We start from the raw sequence: 27466 nt of genomic DNA, 5'->3' as shown, positions 1-27466 counted from the left end.
ACACAGAAAATGCTTAGGAACAGCAAAGCCTACTTATCTGCTATACTTTAGTATGAGGAAATTCTACACTTTTGGGTTGTTTTTTTTGGCTGAGGACAGAATTTCTACAGATGAGACTCCCACAATTCTTTGGAGATGCTTGTTTGGAAGACATGGAATAAACACAGTTAACCAGTTAGTAAAATTAGACAGTTGTCCTATGAGATACCCCTTTAGGGTTTTTCCCTTAATATTATTACATAGTAAAACCAAGAATAAGCTATTTACATACCTAGGTCATTTTATGATAAAAGCTTAGAAGCTCCTCTTTTTACACTTCAAGCACTCAGTTCACAGGGATACTTTCTAGCTGTCATTAAAGCACAACTAAGGTGTAAATAAATCTTACAATCACTCTTAAAAGGCTCAGGTTGCTGACATAAGATTCAGAAAAATCCAAGTATCTAAAGCTCCAGTCAAGCTCCACACGAACAAGTGAGTACCAGAGCAGGAAAAAGCATTGAGTCTGTGAAAGAAAAGTCAAAATAACTGTTCGGGGCTCCTTAATTGAACTTATGAAATGTCCTCCTGGTATTAAAAGGGTAATATAATCTAAAAGCGGAGTTTTAGAGGAGCACCTGAGAAGGATCTGCTTGCGCATGAGCCTAAAAAAAACCCAAAATACTAAAACCTTGACTCAGACAAAAACTCTGTGGAGGAAAAGCTGATATTGCTGACACCTCTTAAGAAACAGCATGCATCCTAGTGACAGCAACCCACCATTCAGGATGTGAAGCAAAGGACCACTTCAGATGCCACATTTCTGATTTGTCAGCAGATCTAGCAAGCAAGTTTAACATTCCCTCTGACAACTCCTAGAGTTCCCAAGGCTATCTTGGGCCAACCAGGGGCAAGCTAAACCTAACAGACCCGTCAGCAGTTAGATCACTTGAACTGTACACTAGGAAAAGATCAAAGAGCTTTCAAGCACAGAGGAAAAGACCACTTCATATATAGCCCAGACTGCTGTTGTTTTGAAGATTACTACCTGTCAACGACAACTCCAGATATGCAGTAGCAAAACCCTGCCAAAGCTTCCTCAGACTCTGAATTCTAGCCTGTTGGCACGACAGTCCCTTTCCTCATCCACCTGTACTACATCTGGCACCAACAAGGAGGAGCCTGTTACCAATCTGCAACTCTGAAACCTTTCTTCAGTTCCTAGAAGTCTTAAGTTATACTGGAAGGGCACATCACAGCAGAACCAGTCTTCACTCCTCATTTCATATGACCTTTTCTGTCTCCCAAATGCAGCTACACTGCTGTTTAGAGGCAGTCTGAGCACACATTCATATCTGAACCATGCAGCAGGCCCAATGCATAAGCCAACATCCTAATCTACAGACAAATGTATTAACCTAAGGATGACATCTTTGTCACATCCGGATCAGCATAACTTGCAGCTGTCAAATGGTACAATACTACTCTCCATCTTCCTCCAAATGTGAACTCCTCCTGCTTCTCTTGCTTCTCATCTGCCCATCACACAGTCATAACCTGGATCAACTTCTTGCTATGGCAGAAGTGTTGATGTATTTGTTTCAGTTAGAACAGAACATTCTCATCTGACTCACCTTCTGACTGCAGGCCTACTAGATCTTATACAAGGCAAGAGTCAGGAATACACAGACTGAGAAGGAAGAAAGAGGGCCACTGACAGGAGACAGCCCACAGATAGTTAGGCTAGACAAGGTATAATGTGAATTTCAACCTTAATATATAGACCATGGACAAGGTAGTAACATATACTCCACTATTTCAAAGGATATGAATCAATGAGCAAGAGCTTGCTGCCAAACATCTGCTTAGGCTTCCTGTGGTTTATCAAGAAACAGAATAAAACTGGAAAAATGGTCACTAACTTGAAACTTCATATCCAAAGAAGAGTGATGAAGCTGATGAAGGATCTGGAGAACAAGTCTAATGAGAAGCAGCTGAGGGAACTGGGGTTCTTCAGTCTGGAGAAAAGGAGGCTCTGGGGAAAACTTACTGTGCTTTACAACTACCTAAAAGGAGGTGGTTGTCGATCTCTTCTTCTAAGTAAAAAGAGGAAATGGACTCAAGTTATACCAGGGGAGGTTCAGATCAGGTATTAGAAAAAATTTCTTTACCAAAAGGGGTGTCAAGCATTGGAACAGGCTGCCCAGGGAAGTGATGGAGTCACCATCCCTGGAGGTATTTAAAAGCTGTGTTGATGTGGCACTTACAGACGTGGTTTAGTGGTGGGCTTGGCAGTACTAGGTCAACAGTTGGACTTGATGGTCTTAAGGGTCTTTTCCAACCTAAATGATTCTAAGGTTTTAAGAAAATATCACTCCTCACAGACTTCTTCAGTTAGCTCACTTGATGACATACCCTTCTTGAGAGACAGGATATGGCCAAAGACCATACTGAAGTTGTGCAAAGCACATACTGACACTGACCCTTAAACAGAAGCTATCCTGTCCATAACTGTATTTTACAGCTAGACTAATGTCCCTGTGACCCCAAATACTAAGAAATCAATTGTCATTTTTCAAACACCTCAGCTAAAGTTACAACACCAAACTTGACTTTGTGTACAAGTTACACAGATTCAAAATGGATCAGTCTCCTCGTTTTATATTTAGGAAAACCCTTCCTTCCAAGATGATGGGAGTCTGCTTGCTCTAACAAAATCTACTGAATTATCTATGAACCTCTCCTGAGCCATTCTTGAAAGAGGACAGGTGAAATAGACTGGGGACAAAACAGCATCAAGGTGATTTCTGTAGCTGTAAAAGATTAAAGATACCTTCAGGACTCAGCTGATTACTGTTTCCACTCAGAAGATAGCTTTCAACCCCCACTATACTCTAGATGTTATATCTGAAAGCTTGAATGAAGACTCTAAGAATGATTTGTATCTACCACAGAGTGAGGATCTATTACTTACAGAGCATGGACAAGAAAAAGGCCTATGCTAAAGGACAGAAATCTGACTTTTTCCACACCAGGAATATCAGAAGCAGCCACTGGCTAGAAAGCCTTATATTAACTTAGGCTTGTGTTCCTTTGAGTTGGACTGACCCAGAAAAAGAGCAGTAACAATGAGCCAAGGAAGGTCTGTAATCTACCGAGACTGTTATCCACAAAACCAGACTCTGTACACTGAGATTTTGTACACAGAGATTTTCATTGGGAAGAGCTGCCATGAATTCAAACCCACCAGGCAGCTCTTCTTCAAACTGGATAAACCTGTATCAGCCCATGGAGTTCAGCCTCCTGCAACCTTGTACCTTTTCAGGTGCTCTTCATTTAAACTCTGTTGATCCTTCTAGTAGAATGTCATATAGCTAGTCACTGCTCTTACAGGAAGCCCACTGTTTACAGGTTAACTTACCACTAACAATCCTAGAAAAGATAAGGGAGCACAACAAAGGGCTCCTGGATGTCTGAGGCTTTAGGTCAGGCCACTAGAAAAGTCGTATTAGTGCCTCGACCACTCTGCCTAACAGGTGAAAGATCTGAAATACACCAGGACTGCCCAAGCACATCAGGTTTAACTAAAAACTAAGACTGAACATGGAATACTTTTGAGCTTCTGTAACAAACTTGTTACCAAACAACTCATCACCCACCTACAGGTCCTTTGGCATTCACAAGACTGGTGCTGGGGGAACTACTTGTGTACAGGACTTTGTTGAATGCTCTTGCACCAACCACTCCCTTTGACAGAATGGCAAGCCACCCGCCTGACAAGTCCCAAGACTCAAAAGTCACTGATACAGACAGCCCAGAACTAGAAGACAGGTCACATGTATGACACCTGAACAATGCTGCTGGGACATCTCTGCAGGTCTGAAGCTGTGACAAAATTCAGATGTTTTCCCAAATACATTAAGTAGTATACATGTAAAGTGCACATACTGATGATATCCGAGGCTTCCACTAAATGTGTTTACAAAGACAAAGACAGTTTTCGTTGCCTGTAACAAATACAGGTACCTGACTATATCCTTTGGAAAAGCACAGGCCCAGTGCTTTTGACCTTTGGAAGGTCAGGACCCAAGACAAGCAAAACTTCGGGAATCCCCAAGTTGTTCTACCAACACTTATATAATGATGGAGTTTCATTCAGCAACAGCAATTGTCAGCCAGTACACATTTACCTGATAAACATTTCATTTATCTTAAAAGAGCATCTCAAATGTCAGCCTGTAACATTATGTACCACTCATCCTATACATCTCCATCACAGGCACAACTGCAGTCTCAACTTTTGTGAATTTAATACCACAGAAAACACTTTGAAAACTATTGAAATATTGTAGTTTTAAATCGACAAGCGAAAGACTGCATCCACTTTGCGGTGAACTCACTACAAGAGAACTATTTTGCTTTCCAATGACATTAATGCTGGAAGTTAACAGCTTGATTAGAGTTTAGAATTGTTATCTGTATCATTTATGAGACTCGTTACAGCCATTCCTCCCTGTGATGAGCTGAGGAGCTCAAAGCTGTTGGGAATGTTGGGAAGTCCCAGGGAAAAAGTCTTCTGATCAAGCCCCAATTTGTACTGAGGATTAGAATAATAGATCCTAGAGGCGGTAACGTGAATGAAAATACAACATTGCTGATACGCCTACATTTTCTTTCTCCTCCGCCTTTCAAAAAACAGAAAACTTGCAAAGGTGAGAGCTGAGAAAGTACTAGCTGTACAGTGTTTCTATGAAAGAAATCAAGAGCCACATTAAAAATGGCACATCTAGAAGTATGCTACTTTTAATGGCAGTTCTGACATTACAGCCAAACTGAACTGGTTCTTTTAATAACCTAATGACATATCAAGCCCGTTAAAACAGCTTATGAGAGCATGTATTAAAGAACTAGGGAGATTTCTAGCCTTAGTGTCTAGTTTTGTGTCTAAACAAGCAATTTGATCACATACATTTCTTTCTGCCATAGTACAGACACACATCATACCAAACATTAAACCAGCAGACCTTCCTTCAAAATACTTTAAGCAGAATATTTGAGAAAAGACTAATTATCTTCTGGCTCCCTTTCGCACCAAGAGAACCTCACATTGGACTCATCCTGGGTTCTATCATGCTGTCTTCATTTCAACACTGCACATTGAGGTATTATACTCTCATACCACTGGGCAGCCTGAATTCCTGGGCAGATTTCAATACAGCCACAGTTAAACAATAAATAACAATATTCATTTTATTAATTTAGACCCAAGCATTCCTAATTAATTACACAAATAAATGGATATTCAAAAAGTGGACTAATTACCTCTCAGAATCTCTATTTGGATATGATCTTGCAAGTGGTGATACTGCATGGCTAAGAACAATGTAGGCATAATCAAAAACTTGTTTCACTTGCATGGCACCGTAAGAACTTCTGCCAACGTCGTTTCCTGAAATAATGTGACAGTCATCAGATCATCTTTTTTTAATATCAGTAACCAGCAAATTATTCACACTTAAAGCTCAGAAGCCTTAACAATATAGCATAACTATGTTTAAACTAGTTAGCCCATCCTACTCGTATCAGAAACAACTAAGTGTGCCTACCAATAAAAGAAGCTAACCTTACGAATGACACGTAACATTATGCATTCAATTTACCACTTCTAAAATACTGATGTACCAGCGCCTGAAAGAAACAGAGATCAGCTTAAAGTTTAATAGCTGACTTTTAAGAGGGAACCTATCTTAAAGCATCATACCTCACTTACCAGTAGAGTTTCTGCAGCCTAAATTCAGGATAAAATTCCACTTGTGCAACCACGTTATATTCACAGGCCAGGTATACTTACATCAACCCCTACTTAACCTTATCAAAACTACAGATTAATAAACCAGCTCATACAGATTATTTATCTCCACAGGATAAACCTGTTTGTCAAAATCTATCACAGATTATTCCAGAAGTTCGTACAGAATTGTTTTTAGATCACATTAACTGCAGAAGAACATGCTATGAAGCTGCTGTTTATCAGTGACGATGTACAAGCATTGGTCTCATTTACCACCTAGAAAGATGTTGCTATTACTAGCAAGAAGACATATTTGGGGGTTTTTTTGTAGATTATTTGGCACCAGACACCAAAGGTTCACTGTCATCACTCAATTTAACACAAAGAAAGCTTCATTCAAATTGCATGTCTAAAGTACAGACTAGATCTTGAGTGGGTAGAAGGCTGCTTACAGTAAAAGGTTCCCTCCTTTAGTATGATGCTTGGAATGCTGTGAGAACACTGGAAAGGGATGAATCACTGAATATGTTTATTTTAAGCTTGAAAATCAGTTCAGGGCCCATGAACAGGTTCTAATGAAAAATGTGCTTTGAAAATTGATGGATAAAGGAGTCCTCCTTTGGAGGACTGAATCCAATGAGGCTGAATTTGACTTTAAAGGAACTCATTGCTTGCTGAAGTATTTTGTCCAGCAAGTCGTTATAGACAAACGTGCTGGGGGGGGGGAATAACACACCTTGGCTTTACTACTTGACAACACGTTTTAGTCCTTCAGGATTCTCCAATCATAATGCCACTAACAGAAAAGCATAATCAATGAAAACAGACTGGGAAAATAAGAACATTCTGGGAACACAGAATTTCTTCAGCAATTTACACAGTCAAATAAAAAATGATCAAGAAATGCTGCCTGTTCCTGAAGTAACTGAGCATCTTGTTCTGAATGCACTGCTGCAATATCCAGCAATTACTAGGCTCAAAATGACAGAAGCCTCTCTAAATGGCATATTCACAGTTGGACTGTATCCTGAAGTAGAAGCAGAGACCAATTTGGGCCTAGGACAGTGAACCTGGGAAGAAACACTGTAGTTAAGTTCAGAACTGCACTACAAAGTAGCAGAGGACTTCACAAAGGACTTAGTCCAAAGGCCACTGAATAGAAGCCAAGGTATTTCAGTGGTCAAGAAATCAGAACAAAAAAAATTTAATTCTACTAAAAAACCCTATTGATTCAGTAGAGATTTTCCAGGGGCGGGACATATTGTTGTGTCCTGCAACAGTGCCATCTTCCACATAATGACATGCTAAACATATATACAGAAGGGAGTGAAACTGAGAAGCAATACAGAAATGAAATATATAAGAAGTGGCTAAACACACACAAATTGCACTTACTACTAGAGTCTATCTGTGGCTGAACTCTATCTTAAGGGTCTTTTCCAACCCAAATGATTCTAAGAATCATATGAAAGGAATGAAGAATACACACTGAAACAAAGTGCATTAGTTTAGTCTAATGTGGTCCTAAGGCATCTACATTTGACATGCATCCTGCATGGAGTTATACCAGAATGAAGACACTGCTGCTACAAACTGTTGATTACTCCTTTCTCCAGTTGTTGCCACCTCCACTGGTGCGCCAGCAAAAGAAACCATACGCCTTCCCTAATCCACTTACGGCAAACTCAGGCAGTTTAGTTTAAACCACCAACGAAGTTGTGTATGAGTCTTGATTGAAGCAGATTTGAGAACAGAGGCAGGATAGCTCATGCCATAGCATGCCTAGGTTCCTGGATTGCCTCATACTGCACCTGTAATTAGTTCATAAAAATGTCTGAATAAACAAGTCTTATGCAATTATACAGTCTGCAGAGCTGCTGACTTGCACTGCAGCTGAAAAGCAGGCATGGAAGCCAAAGCTACTGCACGACCTACTGTGAACTGCACCAGTCAGGTTTGTATAGGGGTGGTCCTACCTAATCCAGAAAGCAGCATTTAAGAGAAGCCAGAAGATCACATATTTGCATTGCAGTCCTGAATAGATTTTCTTCTGAGAGATCATTCTCATTAGCAGATCACGTCTTACATACCTAAGCATCCTTCTTTTGTCACAATCTACAGACTGATCAGTTAAAGCATGTAACCCAAATGCTCTCACTCTTTAAAAAGAGAAATCATAAAGACTTCAATCCTCAGATGCGTATTAGTAGATAACAATGGTGCATGATTTCATGTGTAATTCAATCCTTATTCTTTCTTACAAAGCCTTCATCCCTAAAGGAGCATGTCTAAGACTTCCATCACTTGCTATCAGTATTACCACTCCATCACATAGTCCTCCATTAGCTGAAGCAGTTTTAAGAACACTGCCTGGAAAGGTAAAGGTGCAACCATGAGCTAGGACTGAAGCAGATCCATTTATGTTAAGCTATTATCTAGTAAGTACAATTTTGCAACATTCAGCATTAAAGGTGTTCTTTCAGGCGCTCACTTCAATGTATTTGTGTATTTTTATAAGTGCATATATTTTATATATACACACATATTCACAGGTTCTAATAACAAATAGCAGGCATTGAAAAGCTGCAATGAATAACCTTCAACAACTGTTGGGATGACATGTCCTAGCCTTAGTGGCTGCCCAATCTCAAATCTAATTACTTCCTGTATTTGTGACCTATCAAGGTGCAGAAGCAAGCAACATGAAGCATAATTAGTCCCACACATTAAAGAGACTCTTTTCAAAGAAAACACATTGAATTTAAGATTTAGAACTTTTGTCAGTGCCCACAGCAATTCAGAATGAACAACCTTTCTCATGGAGGGAGCAGCACAGGTGAAACTCCAAGTCTTAAACTGCAATTTAGCTACTCTTGCCACTGCCAATCTGAACCATTCCTGTTCTGAGCATCAGAAATTACGAAGGACCTTGATAATCACCTGATTCAAAGACATAAAATAATAAGTTTCCCTATCAATCTGCTAAATAAATGCCAAGTTTGTTTTACAACCACAGATAAAAGATTCGTCACCTGCAACCAGAGTCATGTCTTCCAAGACAGGATCCTACTAGACCAACTCTGCACAAACCTCTTCTAGCATGGTGTCATCTACCCTGCTCCAACACATTCCTGCAAACAGATTTCTGACTGCCTGACTTTGCAGTTCTCCGAAATGAATGCTTTCAGTTTTTTTACACATCAAAGAAAGGTCAACTGCTTTGAGAAACCGAAATGGTGGCAGCTACACAAGATGCTTATAGAAACTCCCTTCTTTGGATGGTGCTAAGGGAAAGATTTTCACCTCATTACCCTGGCCTAGGACACTAACTCAAGAAGAAGGATCTTCGGCTATGTATGAAAATCAAGTATAAAGTACCACTTTAAAATGCATCACCAGCTAGATTAGTCTGATATCTCACATCCACATTTCAACATACTTCCCACTTCAAGTGTAGACTCCTGACATCTTTGTTGGAATCTCGGTTCTCAAATTACAGAAATCATAATCCTCCAACACCCAATAATCAGTCTTTGAGAATCTCAGAGGAAACCCTACAGCACCCAGGAGAATAAGCAAAACCTACTACAACCAAAACAGCAACACAACAGGTTGATGCCTGTTCCTTCCAAATATAGGAACGAACAGAAGTTACTGAGCAGGTAGAAGTATCATGTTCTTCTGATGACCTCATTTATCTATTAGCCAGACATCACCATTTCACACTGAGGAAAACACAGTTCCCCCAATTTAAAAGAATGAATCCCACTGAATTTTATCCTGTCCCCCATAAGACTGTCTAGAGATATTGTGAGTTATACCTTTCAGCATCCTATTGCTGAACTAGTGCATACACGTACTACAGAATTCTAGACATTAACTACATACACTTTACAAGTACTTTTAGATACTGTAGGAATATATGATTAAGTCTAGATCTAAGGAGGCTGTATTCAGGAGATCCCAAAGACCCATCCTATATATTCTATATAATTTTCCTCCTAGTGTCATTAGGCAAGCTCTGAAGCTCTGTGGTAGCTGCCAGAAAGTACCCCTATGGGATATAACACAGTGGTCAGATAACTTGAAGTTATTGTCAGCTTTCACTTCCCCTGCTAAAACACTTTCTCTCTTTTAAGAATTACATTAGCCTAGCCCATATAACCTCATCTAAAATTTAATTATCAATTCTTTGGTAGCATATAACCAGGTATCTTTCTTCTAAACTACAGTTCTTTGCTTCTGCAAGATTTATGCTAGGAGGAACAGTTTAGAGCCCCTACTGGACTTGCAATTTATTTATTTTTCTTCTCTAAGAGTCACTGAAGAAGAAAAAAGTCAAAAGCACTATTAGTAGTGATTAAAACATTGTACAGCATACATAATGTCTTCCTTCAGAACTGGAGAACAGCAAAGGTTTCTGACTCTGAAGTGTGGCTTATACTGCTACTCAAATGAGTCTTCAGGCAAGTAGATAGATACACAGCTACTGAAGTTCTGCACACAATGGAAGTTCTGAAAAATCACACCTATGCCTGGCCAAGTGCAAGAGTCACAAACTCAAGACATGTCAAGACAAACTCAGAGCTACAAACATATCAGAGACGGGTTAGATAAATGAGTATCTTAGCTAGCAACCTGTTCTAGAGCACTACAAATATCCAATGTATTGAGTATTTAGAAAGGTGCCAGACTTCCTGATCCATGGTATTTGCTTTAAAAATGCTGTACATAAGCAGTCTACCCACAAGGCGTGACAGTATGGAGTTTGAGTGCCTATTACATTCTAGAAATACTAATGCTGAAGTCCAAATTAACTGAAAATTGACTTTGTTAAAACACGGATTTGGAATTTCAGCTACCTGTGACAGTCTAAAGCTGGAAATTTTTTCAGGAGCTCAACCAAAATTAATCTTTATTCCTTTGAAGGTTACTGAATTAAAACCAAACCTTAAATAAAGAAAATTTTAAGTTTCAGAAGTACATGCAACTATAACTGGCATTCTCTAAAGGTCCCTGTGCAGCACAGAAGCTAGTTATGCAAACTACTCATAACACCAACACCATAATACAGCTGCTCCCTTGCTACATATTAATGGATATACACCCATGTTTCTGCCCCATAGAACAAGCACCTCATCTGGGGCATTTCTTTCCAATATAGTATAATTTACCTCACATATGGCACCACAGACTGTGGCAGGAAAAGCTACACCTTCTGTTCTCATTCTTTCATAATAAACAATGCAGAGCTATTCCTACTAACAAACCCTCTTCCAGGATTTCCTGGACCTCTTTCTTTCAGTACCCTTCAGCACTGGTAAAGAATTTTATTGTACATGCAACAGTTCTGAATCTCCAATGCATTATCTATCTGCATTGTCTGCATGCAATCCAATTTACTCAGGCCATGAACCCTGGGAGACTTCAGATCCTTATCCCTTAGCCTACCTCTGCAACTGTACCTCAACATCAGCAACAGTCTCTTCTCAGTGCAGCTTCTTAACTCATCTGACAGACTTCAGGGACCCTAACATAAACTGTGAGAGCACAAGCTGAGCCAGAAATCTGGAATACTGCAAGAAGTGTACAATCTTACCAGGCAGGAGAGGATCTTCAATACATAGCATGGATGGTCTGTATCCATTAGTCATGACTTTCATGATTTCTTCTTTGGCAATATAGGCACCTCCATTTTTTATTCTAATACCAGTTTTCAAGTAGTTAAAATTCCTTCCATAGAGTTCAAAAAATTCTATCAGAAGCATTCCAAGGTTTTCATCAGCTCTTCTGGCATCAATTCTTGGATGCAGCTGTGACACAGAACAGTTGTTTATTAAAAATTAATGCTCTTCAGATCATAACAGTGCAACAAAAAGCCATCTCATTTAAACAACTGACTATAACTAAGTTTCAATTGAGCCAATTATGTACTTTCAAATAACCAAGAGGGGGCAGCACTTCAGCAGGATCTCGAAGCCAAAGACTTCTTTCTTCCCTCCTCTTCCAGCTTTTTGAGTATTAGTAAATTATTTTCCATAAGTGAAAAGCAATGAAGAAGTACTGCATACTAAATTACAGCTTATTTAGTAACAGAGTAACATCTGATCTTTCACATAAAATGCACCAGTCAATGTTTGCAGAAGCAAGGCCAGAGGAAAATCTATTGACTCCAATTGAAATACAGTTCTTTCCTCAATCTCCCCATATTATATACAGTATGTAAATTTTATAATATTTTAATTAAACATTAAAAGCAGCAGAATATGTAGGTTTTTCCATTATGACAGCTTCTGAAACATTAACGTTGTACCTCATCGTACTCATACAAAGCTTACTGTCACAAAAATGTATTGGAAGAAGTTACAACTCATTAGCTATTTCATCAGTTATCTACAATATCTGGCAATTTTAAGTATGTCAAAACCTAACCAACATGATTAACAAACAGCTTGCTGACTTCATAATTTTAATAAACACTGAGATCAAGTAATCTGCACATTTATTGTGAGTAGTCTAGGGAGCAACATACTTAAAACTGCATCCTGACAGATTTACAAAACACCAGTTAAGATAATTCAGGTACTGCAACAGAAGCTGCCCAGGAAGGTTGCATAATCCGTATCACAGGCCCTGATACACAAAGTAATTCACAAAGTTCCTGCTGCTATTTCAGTTCACACAGTGAACTGAAGTTCTTAGATGTCTGAGAGGCAGTCCATAGGAGCTGCCAGAGATCAAACACCTACAGCCATAACAGTATTGCTGTGCATTGCCAGGGGAGTCTCAAGAAACAGCACCACAACACGGCATAAGTAAAGAAACCAAAATATTTTACAGCACACAGAAACAAATAAGGAACAGACTTACCTGCAGAAAACTAATTGCCATTAAAATTAGGCTGTAAGAGCTAATTCCACCAGTAAAAACTTCATTCAAGTCCCTCTGAAGGAGGAACTGTTTTAATACTAAAATCAAGTAAGGCAGCAAAGAGTATTTCTGCAAAGCAAATTAAGTCTTATCAGTGACAACATCAGTATCCCAAAGATAAGAAAGAAATGAACAATCCTGACAAGAAGCTTCATCTTCTAAGACAAGAATGTTATTCAGCAGTCTTCTATACAGTGTTTCCATAGGAAGAACTGAAACACTTTTTTTATTCTAGAAACAGGTGAATACACTTCAACTCTTATTTGATCAAACAGCTTACATATCAAATTTATTTCCCCCCTAAACAGAAGATTCTGTGAATCCCAGTGTCACTCATTATAGTCAAAACTGTCCATCTAAACAGTACTTTATTACATAGAATAAAAGTAAACTTGATTTTAAGTATGCAGCTACAGAAGAACTGGATTTAGACATTGTTTAGCAACACAGTATTCATAATCAAGTATCACTTAAATTCAAGGTAAGCAAAACCTGAACAGACTTGCTTTAGAAGCAAAGTTTAGTACCTACCTACAGATCTAGATATGATTGTAGAAGTCCTTTCAGTGTACAGGTTTATCCACACAAACATCTAGCACTCAAAGGTAACACTGAATAGATACCAGTAGAAAATAAACTAAAATATGCATATTTAATTAGTATTAACAAAAATAATCTTCAGCAATAAATTTTCAAGCCTTAAGCCATACCAAAATAGGTTAGCTAAGCATCTAGCACATCCACAGTAAGTAGTATAACGTTCATGATATGGCCGATACCTTCATGTATTCCTTGATAAATCGAGCTGCCTTCACACCAGTTTCTACATTAAAACTGATGTCAACTTTAACTTCTGTCTCCTGGTCAGTAAGTTTTATTATTGGTACCTGAAAAAATTAGAATAGGGTTTTATGAATCCCCAGAAATGCAACACTGGGTACTACATTCCCCAGCTTATTCACTTAAGACATATGGTTACTATTAGTCCAAATGAACGCCACTATCAAGACAAGGAAACATGGTTTTGAGAAGAGGCAACAAACCTAACTTGGCTTAGAAGCAAACACTTTTTAGTGTGGTGATTAAACACACAGGCATGTATGATCACATTGACTTATGATCACTCACGTACTCTTCCATAGCTGTTAGAAATCTGCCTTCATGGATGCAATATCACTGTTCATACAACTAAGTTTATGTCTCACTATGTTAATAGGAAACATTCTACTCATAACCTGTGGGAACCACATTCATCTGACCTAGCACTGCACCATTCACTCACTCAACTGACAGAAGTCTAGCCTAGCAGAAAAAAATAAAGCACTGTCTGTTGGTTTATCAAGCTGAACTGGTTCACTGCAGAGTCAAGCAAAAGCCAGAATGGATAAGTGCAAAGCACAAGTAGCAATATTTCCTCCCTGGCAGCAATAAATTATTGTAGAAATACTGAACATGTAGCTCAGTCTCACACCACCACCTAGAAGGCAGTATCCTACAAAACCATCTTACAATCATAACCTAAACTTCAGCTGATAACATTCATTTTAAATTTAACTTCTTCTATTTTTAATCTGAAATGGAAAACAAAGAACAGAAGTATAGCATCACTTTATACAAACAGCTGAGGGAATAAAATAAGGCTAGTAAAATTGATAGGCCTAGCCTAGTGCCATTTTCCATCACTAACTGGTATCGCTGATTCTGAAAATCCCACTCTTTCTCAAGTAAACCAAAGACTAACAGAGCTACCGTTATGTACTGCTACTGCAACAGAAGCCATAGGAATCTTCTGGACCTAAAAGTCACCCTATTCCAGAGACCACAAAATACAACAGCTTGCTAACAGAAGTCTGGAATATGCTTAGTCTCCTGGAGAAAAGAGCACTTGCTTAGTAAAGTAAAATTCTCATACTTAAAAGTTTTTAGCATATTCATTGTGGTCTGTTAGGCTTACAAGACAGATGCAAGAAATACTACACATCAGTTTCAAAAATGAAATAAAGCTGTTAAGTAGCGTATTTTGGAAAGGAGAAACAAACATTAGATTTGGAACACTTCACTATGCCATCAGAAACAAGACAACCTGAAAAAACTGGGGTTTCAAGCTAGACAGCTCTAGTTACTCACCCCTGGCTAAAAAAAGTCCTCTCAAAGGTCAGCAGAAAAACGTTACACAAACAGTCAACTTATTTTACTAGATATTTTGTGGATACTGACTTTCAGATTTTTATTGACAACATAAGCATGATGTATGGCCTTCCAGCAAATACAGTACACAATTACCACTGTCCACGTAAAAAACTGTGTGCTGTCACTAAGCACATACAGATTCTACTAAAATTTTGCACAGAGCAAAACATTGTGTTTAAGACTATATTATTTGCTTCATGAATTAAGAACACTGTTTACCAACAACATCTAAGGGATCTGAAAGCTTTTCAGTTCAGTATACCGAAGACTATTACTTACTGTAGCTTTATCAAGTACTTTTATGGAGTATGGCTCAGCCACATTGTGTTTTCTTAGTGCTTGCTCCAACAGCTGTAAAGGGGGCCGTTCCCATTTCCCAAAAACAACTAGATCAATATCACTAGAAAAAAAAGACGACAGCATGAGATCCACTAAGTCAAAAGCATAATACTCCACGAAAAAAAAAATTATAAAATTAGCATTCTACATATTACAAGTCCTTCAGGGTAACCATTTTGCAACTTTTAATGTAGGTTCCAAGTAAGCTTCCTTTAGGAACGTTAAGAGATGGTCTAGCATGCTTTAGAACCCATAATATTGCAGTTTCTTGCTTCCAGTTCTCCAATGAGTTCTTCAAGTTCCCCTCCCTTTTACTTTTCTTGCTCCCTTCCCCTCTGACTTCCACAGCCCAATCCCATCCCTCATCTACCATGTTGACAGGCATATTAACAGTCCAAACGTTTTTTATCAGTGATTCACAGAAATTAAATTTTCAGTGCTTCCCTACTGAAAATTTAATTCATGTAAAGACAACACAGTCTTTAAGACACAGCTGCACAGGTTTTCCGCACAAATCTACTGAACCATCAAGCAACATGAAACACTGAAGCAAGGTATTTTGCTCTCAAAAACATGAGAAAACAGTTGTGATAACTTATCTGCATGCACAGAGAACTGACACACTCTTAGTAATTCACCTTACTTAACAAAACCCAATCTTTACACAGGCAATACTAAACATTTAATTTCACTGCATCTTGAAGACAAAGAGCCAAAAACTAACCCCAGACAGAAGGATGAAAAGGTAATTCACCAACAGGTCAGCAAGTACCTAGAGCAGTACAATGATACATCAAACACTTATCTCAAATCTGTAACTTCAAAAGCTCTTCCCTTTGTCATGTGGGACATTAAGCAAAAATTTCAGTGGAACTTTGATAGGTTTACACACTCCAGTCTAAATTCCCCTTTGAAATTTACTATCACTCTAAAAGACGACAAGTTTTTATATAAAAGTAAATTATTACTTACCTAGTTGGAAGATAAAGCCCTGTACTAAAGCTGCCAAATATCTGGACCTGAAAAATAAAAAACCCACACCAGTGAAATCTCTTGTAATTATGAATGCTCACTTCATTTTACTTTCACAAGACTTATGATTTTTCTGGATCTGTTAGGAATATAACCCAGTAAAAAAGTTAGTGAACTTTATTACATATTGTCTTAAGACTGTACAAACACACTGTCTCCTATAGATGCGGCTTTAGAGGAAACTGGCTTTTTTCCACATGAAATGACTAGCAGTCCTGCTAGCAGCAGAGCACAAACTTTTGAAACAAGTCCTTTTCACTATATGTTTCCAGTTCAACAGAAGTATAAGCTGTTATAAGTCTCCTTCCTTCCCGCTCCCTTCTTTCCTGATAGGGCAGCTTTACTGAAATTGGGAAGAGTTTAAAGGAAACATTTTTCCAAATTTCCAGGTTTAAAAAACAGCAAGTGCATCTAAGCATACAATTCAGATAACCATGAATACTCAGATTTTACTGTAAGGATGGCTATGAAATTGTGATAGGTGTTTGCGTGTGGAAAAGGCATGCTGAAAAGACATTCACAGTCCACATTCAATACTTTTAGTATGCTTCCAATCTAGAGAATTGAGACATTCTTCCCCCTCTACTACAGCCGAGCACAATTTACAAGTCTTTTCTTTGAAGTGACCTCTGAAAAGGCTGGGCAACACTGGGCCACTGCAGTGTTTGTATCAGTTTCCACAAGCTAGAAAAATGTTATTGCTAAGGAAAATCACAGGTGAGGATTAAGTAGATGAGCTTTACAGTATCTTTAGCTCAGTACTGTGGCCACAGCCCTCACTCTTTTATCATGGAAAGCTATGAAATCACAGTGGTCTGAAAAGTTTTCCTGTTTGTTAATGACAACACTACTACCTGGTAATCACACAGGCAATGCTACAGATAGTTTACATTACATTCCTTTTGGATGTTTTTCATGTGGAGGAAACTTACTCTTTGGGTAATAAAGGGTTTGAAAAGTCAGTTCCAATTGAAGACCAATTTTCCCACTAAAGCAGGGCTAAAGTAATTCCATGAATGTCAAATTGCTAGAGAGGACTAAAAAATATCTGGGTTTTTTAACTGTTCTTTTGTAAAATATTTGTATTTACAAATATGCACAGAGTCCAAACTCACTGCAGAAATGCATACATAGGTAGTCAGTCTCAGTCTCACTACTATTCAAAATGAAGTTATGCAGAAACAATCAATTTAATAAGTTTTTACTTTAAGAAATGCATTTCTTAAAGTGGACAGTTCTTCACACCCCCAGTTCTCAAAATGGAAAAACTATCAGTAGCCTTCATTAACCTGAAATCTTCGTTTTACGTTCCCTCAACTTTTTAAAATAAACTGTCAAGTACCACAGACCTGTGATATTAAGTCAACTGCCTTAAGTTTGATGTCTTATCTGCTCATTTCTAGAACACAGAAAGATAATAGCAAGGTTAAGTGAACTGAGCTCTACAATTTACTAGAGAAGCAAATCAACACTCAAGTGACACTCACATCAGCTGTAGGCCAAAGATCTTTGATGACTGTTTCTATTCTTTTCACCACTTCTCTTCTCATAGCTGCTTCTTCAGGACGAGGGGACATGAAGTCATAGAAGTCAATTATTTCTTCATGTAGTCTAAAGGAGAAAGTAGCATCGGTTATAATGGCAACTGAACTATTACAATAAATTTCAACAAAAACGGGCCATAGGCTTTACTTAATATCATCATTTAACCAAAAACAGCAGTACTTTCAAGAACTGTGAACTCCACAACAATTAAGCTTTCAGAAGGGAAACTGGAAGGTTTGGGATCCGAGACAGATATATTCATACCTGATTTTCATGGCAGCACTTCACAATAATCTCAATACCTACGCATTAGCCCTCACCACACTACCTAAATGCTAAAGATACCAAAAGACACAGAACACAAACACTAGTAGACATTTCCTAACCTTACTGCCTCAACAGTGAAGGTCAAATCCAATTTCCGATTCCCAAAGATTATTTTCTTTAAAAAACAAAGCATTCCTTGATGTAAAAACAACCACTTTGACAAACAGTGATTCCTTTGACCACTCAAGCCCTTTATTAGCCATTCTTTCATATAGAAAGTAACCTTCCACCTGAACTACTCGAAGTGAGAAGCGTCAAATGTATTCTCAACTGTAAAGTACATTAGTATCAGTGTTACATGAGGAGTTCTGACACTGGAACTTTATATACCTGCTAAGACCTTTTGTTTCCCATCTCCTGATAAAGAACAATCACTGCCAAATTTGAAAGATCAATTTGAGTTTTCAGGTGAATGTTGCATTTACTTTCAACGGAAAACTATCAAGCAATGCCAAACAAAAACAAAAAGGCAAATTAACTACTGCTGTAGTATTTGACAAAAACATCTTTTTGACATTGACATATTTCTAAGATTTCTCTCTTAATTCAAGAAACATAATTCAGCACTGTAGTGAAATCTAAATAGTGTCCTAACAAACATCAGGTTCAATCCTTAATTAACATACTTAGCCTTCCAAAAAGGACAATTTTTATACATCTCTAGTAGAACTCCTAAATCTCTCCCTGAGCTTTCTGCAACTCATTTTACTAGAGAATTCCCACTCTAACAGACAGCCTCCAACAGACCATATGCCCAGTTCTGTAAGTGTCAGGACTCCTTTCCATACACAAGAGATATTAGCAGCAAAGCACAAAGACACTTCTAAAAAGCATACATATTTAGAATCACTGTCTGCCCTTTCTCTTACCTTAAACTGGGCCTGGATCAACAATGTAACATTCAACCACACAGCAGACATAACTAAACATTTCAATTTGTTGATGGATCTACTTGATTTCAAAACTCTCCAAAGCAAGACAGAAAATACAAACTAACATGTCCCTATTTTGTTTCTATAAAGCACACTTTTTTCTCCCTTTCCAGGATGACAAGATCAATGAAGAAAATACTTAAACCAACCTAACAGCAGTGGGGCCAAACTAAAGACTTCCCATTGTCCTGCTTATAAAAATCAGTAGTAGGTAGATATAGGATGAAAGCAAGAAAAGACAAAGCAGTTATCCGACTCCCTTGCAGCAATACTTCCAAGCCTTCACTAATTTCATGTGGCATACTTCCAGGGTGGATCCCAACCATAACATGTATTAGCTCAAAGGACTTTTCCACTGATTTTTCCAGGTCTTCAGTCCATATATTCTTTTGTCATTCATGGCATTTTGTAAGAAATTATGTATGCATCAGAATAAATTAGTGTTTTCTTTTAAACTGCTGCCTGTCAATGATTTCATCTGATGCTCTTTTTCTTGGAGGAAAATTATTGCTGGCAGCTCATCTCCAAACATAACATTTCTCAGGCTCTCAATTCGTATCCACTCATCTCTATCTACCAGCTCTTTTTCAAGCTAGCAATCCTCATCTGTTTTCCTCTCCTTACACAGGAACAGGTCCAAAGTTTGATCACTGCTAATCTTCTTCAGCTTCTTTTCAGTTGCGCCATGTTTTCCAGGTGGCCAGAAATGCACAGTCAATACATAATTACACCATTCAGTTAATTTTACTGTCCCTATCTTTGCAATGACTGCTGCTAACTGATATCTGAGCATACAGCTGCTCTTTAAAAGAAACCATTATGAAGGAGCTTCAAGGTGTTTTTTGAACATTAACCACCAATATAAAGCCCACCCACTGGGTATATTCAGTCTGAATTGTTTTTCTTCATATTCATGATTCAATATTTACTAGAATTTAATTGTATCAGCGATTTTATAATTTAATGAACAATGAACTCCCACTGCAACTGTCTACAGTCAGCTCTAGCTTTCTATTATTCTTTATATCCATTTCTCATTCACTTCTTACCTCCAGGTATTTATGAACATATCAAACAACAAAGTCTTGTGCAATTCAGCTGGTAACCTTCCTTTATTATAAAGTAAATGTTTTATTTTTTCCTCTGATTACTTCTAAGCAGTTAACCCATAAGCCCAGCAAACCTGTGACTGTTCAGTTTTTACAAAGTTTTCAGAAAAGAATTGCTGAAACACCCTTCTGAAAAAATTTAACAGTTCTGTGTTATCAGACTGACCACAGGAATAAGGATTAACAATGAATCCTTCACAGAAATGAGAACTAAGACACAACTACTTTTATCAAAGCATGCACTAGCCCCTTTCTGTGTGTTTACTCATGCAAGTCCATTTTTCTTATGGTACCAAGCCCATGCAACCACTCCAGGAGATCCAGACATTCCTAAAAAAATGCGTTTACAGTAGCCATCCCATATCAGGGAAGGAAGAGAATAAAAGGGGTCTCAGCTCCCCTGCGCACTGCAGCCTCTACCATACACAGCACAGTCTTTCAAAAGCAGCCCCTAGTGTGTCAGCAAGGTCAGGAAGACAGCAAGCACACAGACAAGCACTCTCTCACTTCAATGCCCTGCTGAGCTTCTGTTCAGATGATTAACACTGACACAAGTCTTAACCTTCTTGTGAAAGACTCAAAAGAATACTACCCATCACTAGTCTACATTTCCTTCCCTGATCTACTTTAAGAAGTCAGCTTCACACTTTCTACCTTGCACCAGCAAGGCAGCACTTCATTTAATGCTTCAGTTTGCATGGGACAACAGCACAAGAGTTAGATAATCAAAACTTATTTAATAATTTCAAACCATATACCATGGTTTCATGGTTAAGTTCTTCTGGAATTCTGCAGCATGTACCACCAGCCACGGCTGTACAACAGTTATTCTGCTGATTGACTTAAACACTCCTTATTGGAATTTAAAATGACAGCTGCCTGGAGTCAAAGTAAGTTCTGGTAAGAAGTCGCTTAAGCCCTTCTCTGACAAAAACCAATACAATTAGTTCACTTAGTTATTACTACATGATCTGCCTTCTCTTGGGTACCCTTTCATGTCTCCGTGAGCCCTAGTGCCTCTGTCTGTCAAGTTTCTTGCTTTCAATGTGCAAGGTTTTCAGGTTTTAATGCACTTAGCAAACCAGTTCTCAAACCTTCTTAACAGACTACTCTTACTTGCTCTTCCCAATTTTCCTTAATTCAACAGCTTCTACTTCTCAGAGAACATCATCTTCCTGGTCTACATCCTTCTGGATAAGAACCAATGCTATCTTCACCATCAGCATATAATGACCCGACCAACTTAATGTAGCCATTTTCAAGCATTTTACCCTTTCGGCTTCCTCCTGAAGATGGTTCTCAAAACCGAAATGCTTTTTTAAAATTTACTGTTACTGTAGTTTGAAGATGTTTTTCTAAACATCTTTGCTAAGACAAGGTTATCAGAAGCAGCTCTGATAAGCACCAAAAAAGCAGCTCTGATATACATAAAACAAGATGCTGTATGCTGCTCAGGACTAATCTCAAGAGTAATTTCTCTACTAGCTATATAATTTGGTGTCTGAAAACACAGATCAAAATGGGATATTCACCCAGCCAATACAGTGATAGTTTTCAGTTAAGTATTTTGCCCACGTACCCTCCATGATCTTCACAAGAACTTAAGTCAGGACTGCAACAGTATCATATTAGGAACAGAATTTCAATTTGCAGCACATAATATACATGCAGATAAGTAACAACTCTTTTTAAGAAACAGAACTTCCTTCAACATATAGCACAAGTCAATTTTCTCAATCTCCTTCTGGCTTTTTTGAAGCATTCTGGCTCCAACAGCATCCCAGCACCTAGCTATCCTCTATCACATTTTACAATGCCTATTATACTACTCTCCTAGCAAAGATAGGCATTTTAATTGACTTTTTCACAAGGCAGCTTCACTGTGTTTATAGAAACATTGGGGAAAAAACTTGGTGAAATAGAACTATACTCTTAACACAAAGTGGAAAAGATTACAAGGCAGGGATGCAAAAGAGAGGCTACTTTTACTTGCTACGTTATTCAGTTTGATAATTTTAACAGCCTGGAGGAACCTACCATTCACTAACACTATTACTGCCAATCACAGTAAACACTGGCTGCTTACAGGTTGAACTATGCAACGGAATTGACGTCTTCTGTTTACCAAAAATTTATCCCTCTTACTGTTTTAGGAAAGGCAGACACATTTCTAGTCTTCAAGTTAAAATAACACTCAGGAGACACTGTCATACTTTTGTAATGTTCTTCCTTAAAGTCAGGTTTCTAAGGAAATCATCTACTTTACTCATCATTTACTGTATATACAACTATTATTACATATAAAATTGACTTGTTACTTCAAGGGCTAACTTCAGTGCAGTGAAACAAAATTCTCAACATCAACAAACTAGAAGGTGAATGCAAAGCTACAGAGGCTTTGTTTCCTCAAGTAAGCATCCTGTTTCTTTTCAACATCATGTCTACACTACTAGGCACATAAATTCATTCTAAAGGAACAGATAGAAACATGACAGCATCACTTACACGGAACAACCGATTCTTTTTAAAAACATACTCACTCTAGTAAGTAAATAATATTCTTTTTTAACTGAAAAGTCTAACGTATCAGCCAAGAATTCTTATAAAGAACATATGCCACAGTTAAAGCGTGTGGGTGTAAGACTAGGGGTGAGTAGGAAAGGGAGTTAAAGAAATGGGAAGACATAGGCAGCATTTCAACAGAAGTTTTGTTTAAATAAAAGTTTACAAATAATAGAAAACGTTCTTTCAATGAAGCATGAACTCCAAAACATGCCTGAGGACTTCACTGTGCATATTTCAGAAATCTGTTGAATTACAACTACTGCAAAGCACAACTGCATTATCATGGAAATGCAGGTGAAATCTTGTAACAATCAAATGCATTCAGTAGTTGAAATCAGTGTTACAGTTCAAAACTCACAAACACAGTTTAGTGAAATAAAGGAGAATATATATATATGACTGAAAGCAATAGCATATTCTGAGATACAGAATTTTCCCACTGTGATGTAGGATTAAGACATGTGCAGAAGTAGCAAAATTAGAACTATGCCCCAGAAGAGGAAATGAATTTACAATTCTTCTCCTCTCACCCCACTCACAACACCCATCAGGTACCTTTACTTTTTTATACCAGTCCTCCTCACTACCAGTAACACTCAGGTAATCGTACTCTATGCCCCATGCAATGTTCTAGGCTTACAGGTGGCGTATTAGTGCTACATTCACAGACTGTACCGCCACACTAAATCAGTCTCATCTTACTACATGATTCAGACAGCAATTATCTTTGTCACCATAACTGTATAGAAGGCAGCAAACTCAAAAGACTGGCAGAATTGAAAAGTTCTATATATTTGAAAATTTTTATCAGAGCTGTGAAATGTCTTACAGGTAGATACCCTAAATACTAAGCTCAAATAAGAATCAAGCTTACTTTGCAAGTTAGCTAACAAGAGAATGGAAGAAAAAAATACCTTTGTTCTCATCCACAGAACAAAGTAGTTTATTGTACTTTTCCACAAGTGATCATCTTGCTCCTACTTCCTCTCTACGCTTTCTCTCTGCCCTACACTCTTGCAAGTCAGAGCCAGGCCTAATTTTACATTGAATTTCTTGAAAATTTCATTTTACCTCTTAGGCACACTTTGACAGTTCACTCACTCAAGAAACTAAGCTTGTTGGACTGATTCATACTGCAGATTTCCAGACTTCAATATAACAGAATTTGTTTGCATTTTGGAAGAGAGAAAGAATTAAAAACTAATCTATTTTTGCAAAGTATGTCAATCCAATAAAACTCAACGAATTACCTTATTAATGGCTGGATGTACTCTGAAAAACCTGCATTATGAAAATCTAGGAAAGAAAATTACACATCTCCAAGTTAATACATAGCAAAACAGATCTGCTACATAAGCTTCTGAACAGCTGTATATTACTCTTGACTGAGGCTGCCGGACTTCAACACAGCACCAAGAAAACATCACACATTTTGTTGCATCAGTGAAGGAGCATACCGTATGTTAAACCTTGGAACTGAATCTGCAAGTTCACTATGCCAATAAATGGAACTGCTAAACACTGAAATTCCTGTCTTAATACTATTCTTTTCCAAATGCCCAAAGATATCAAGCAATTAACATCCCAGACAAGTCAGAAAGGTTGCAACAGCAGAAATACATTAGTGATTAGAGACTAATTATGCCCATGTACATCAGGTATGCATTACACCAGGTCAGCCACTGAACATTTAAGAGAAGCAACTCTCAACATAATCTTAAGCAGCAGAGTAATTCAAAATGTATCCATCAAAGCACCACTAGCAGCAAACCCTGCATATTCCAAGTCAGTCTCTCTGCAAGGCAATAAAAGCTAGAAAAGCCTTTTCTGGATTTAAATACTGCTGCAGTTCACCATATAAAAAGAGGAAGCTTCTCAATTTAAAATCTCAACCAAAAGAATTAGGTGTGTCAAAGACTATTAAAGATACCAAACCAGTTGTTTAACAAAAGCATGCATCACTAATCAGATTTTAGGGAGAAAAGAGCTTCTACTACCTTGTCACAGGATTTCATCAGAAGATGCCTTCAGAAACCCTGAAGTCATGTACAAAGCAGGAAAAGAGGATTGGAAGATTAAGGATATCAAAAAGGATTATGAGTAACAACTTAACAAGATGCAAACCTATGCTTGAGAAAAGATAAACTAGCTCAGGAGCCCAAAAACCTGCTTCTGATAAGTGAATTAAGTGATCAGAACAGAGAAAGTTAAATGATCACAATGCATGACAAATAAAAAAGCTAGGTTTTTTGGTGGGGTTTTTTGTTTGGTTTCGTTGGGTTTTTTTTATCTCCAGAGGTTTCCTTAATCCCCGACTATGCAGGGAGAATTTGTTCCAAACCAATTTTTTCATAGAAAATACTTCATAGCAAAATCTATTCCTGATAATTTGGTATTCACCAAAAGCAGCGCTCACTTGATACTACATTTGTATCAGAAGACCATTAAGCAATCTTTATTTTTTTAATTTAAGTGCATTAGTTTTGACATTCCTAATAGTCAAACTGGTCAAAAGTAGAATCAATGCAACACGTGAATAATTATGACTGTATCCAGATGTCAACATAGCTTTTGTAAATGGAAGTAATGTTTTAAAGAAAACCATTAGGAATTATTTGCAAGAATCTGTGAACCACAAAGGACACCCTGTTACCTACCCGGATTTCCAAATGGCATTTGTTAACGAGCCCACATGTCCTTATGAAGCCCCACGAAGAAACTAAGCTGTCATGGGATAAGAGGGAAGGCCTTCATGTAGGTAACTGTTTTAAGCAGAAAACAAAACAGCTGGAACTCTTAGTTTCCATATTAAAGGAAGGTCACTAGTGAAGCCTCAGGTGCCCTATGCTAGCCAACATCCTCATAAGTGATCTCCAAGGGGACCAACAGTATAGCTGAAAAGTCTGAGGCTGCAAGGTTATCTAGAATAAACCAGCTCAAAAACTGCAGATGGACATTAAAATACAGACTGCACAATGAGGCAGCAAGCAGAATTTGAGATAGGATAAATGTAAGCACAACAGAGGCATAGAAGAAAATTCTATCTTTCTAAAGATGCAATGAGGGGCTCTGCACTGGCTCTAAACACTGAGAATTCAAGATCTTGAAATATGAATTCTGTTAAAAGGTCTGTTCAATACTCAGTAGCCAAAAAGAACAGGCAAGTCCCACGTTAGTAATCGGGAAACAAAGTACAAGATAGAACAAGATAGCTAAAGATGTAGGAATACTGTGACACTATCACACATCTGGTTCATCCAAGTCCCAAAGATAACAACAGAATTATATGGTACACAGAAGTGATAAACATCTAGAGGCAGGAAACAGCTTCAATAGAAGAAGTGGTTAAATAGACAAGAAAACAGACAACTGTCAGGTGATTCAGCTTTTCCCTTCCCTCTTTCAAGTCAGCTGCAAAAAGCACTCATGGACTGCCTCATTAACACACTGAACTATGGCTGGCAGCAAATACAACCCTAGTGACAGCCTCAGGATAAAAAAAACCACCCTGGATCTTTACATAATGCGTAGCTTAACTGAGGAACAACTTGCCACAGGACACTGCTTACCCCCAGAAGCTCACACCAGTTTGAGATGAGACAAATTCATACATAAAATCTACAATAAGCTTAACAATGCACTGCCTGTAGCCCAGAAATATCACCACAGGCTCATGTTGGTATTTGCTTCTTGCAACATTTGGCACTGGTCTCTAATGGTCTAACCCAGTACAGCTGTTTATGTTCTTAGTGCCAATTATCTCTACTGCCAAAACCTAACAACTGTGAAAAGCATCACAAAGCTGATGCCAGGATTAAACTGCTCCAAACATGTCCCATTCTCCTTTACACAGATGTAAGCACCTGTCATGCAAAGTGTTCTCATGTTTTACTACTGTAGCTCAGCCCTTCTGACCTCTAGTACTATGTTCTCTCTCAAGTCTACTACTGCCAAAATATTCCTTTGATTCCATTACTGAAAACATCAGTCTCCAACTCTACACTAGGCATCCACTCTGCAGGGAAACTCTGAGCTTTACGTACTCTAGTCAACTTAGTCGACAGCAAAAAAGAGGTGTTCTGTTCTTTTGACAATTCATCCAGCAGCTACTCTTGAACTCTGCTGCATACCAACCTTTAGGCATGAAAACAATCTGTTCAATCACGTCCTGATGCTCTCTCAAGTCTGTCTCTGGAAATCTACTATGACTAACAGGCAACTACTCACGCCCTCCTCCTTACATATTACAGTATATACTGCCTAGTTCTGCCCTGATCCTAAAGCAGATGAAACGAGAATCGAGTGTACATTGCAAGCACTGCCTGTCTCTTACATTAAGACCTTCACTACAGGTATCCACATAACATTGCAGATAACAGACACTAATGATTCAACAGTAGTGTGGATAAAGCAGAGTCCACTGCGTTGATTCTTTATTAGAAGGTATTATAGCAAGACAGCACTGTTAAACACACGGAGGAGTCAGAATACTATCCTTGGGAATCCCTTAAAGCCCTTACAAGTGCTGGATGCCCCACTGCAGACAGTAAAGGCTTCAGAGAGTTTCCAAAAATCTGCATTTTCTTCAGCTCAACCAATGTACAAGAAAATAAAAATTTGCAAAAGGGCTGACACTGTGGCATCCCTACACATTAATCTGCATTGTCCAGTTCTGACAGAAGCATAGTAAACAGCAAGGGCTGACAATCATGGAACTAGAGCTATGG

The 27466-nt window shown here is 38.2% G+C and overlaps 1 protein-coding gene across 4 annotated transcripts in view; it reads right to left on the bottom strand.

Annotated features, from left to right (window-relative positions):
- TENT4A (terminal nucleotidyltransferase 4A) overlaps positions 1-27466 on the bottom strand; it is a 61105-nt gene that overhangs the window by 28075 nt on the left and 5564 nt on the right. For all 4 annotated transcript variants that reach the window (XM_013301003.3, XM_005239730.4, XM_013301004.3 and 1 more), the window contains exons 2-8: positions 17749-17872; positions 16202-16248; positions 15170-15290; positions 13480-13587; positions 12641-12769; positions 11370-11583; positions 5302-5428 (exon numbers count right to left, since the gene is read on the bottom strand). In XM_013301003.3, coding sequence (XP_013156457.2) covers positions 5302-5428; positions 11370-11583; positions 12641-12769; positions 13480-13587; positions 15170-15290; positions 16202-16248; positions 17749-17872 — 870 coding nt within the window. The remainder of the gene's footprint in view (positions 1-5301; positions 5429-11369; positions 11584-12640; positions 12770-13479; positions 13588-15169; positions 15291-16201; positions 16249-17748; positions 17873-27466) is intronic.

The sequence above is a fragment of the Falco peregrinus genome, chromosome 3 (assembly GCF_023634155.1).
Source record: "Falco peregrinus isolate bFalPer1 chromosome 3, bFalPer1.pri, whole genome shotgun sequence".
Lineage (NCBI taxonomy): Eukaryota > Metazoa > Chordata > Aves > Falconiformes > Falconidae > Falco > Falco peregrinus.
Note: the sequence above shows the minus strand (reverse complement) of the source record. Positions and strands in the feature narration are given on the sequence as shown.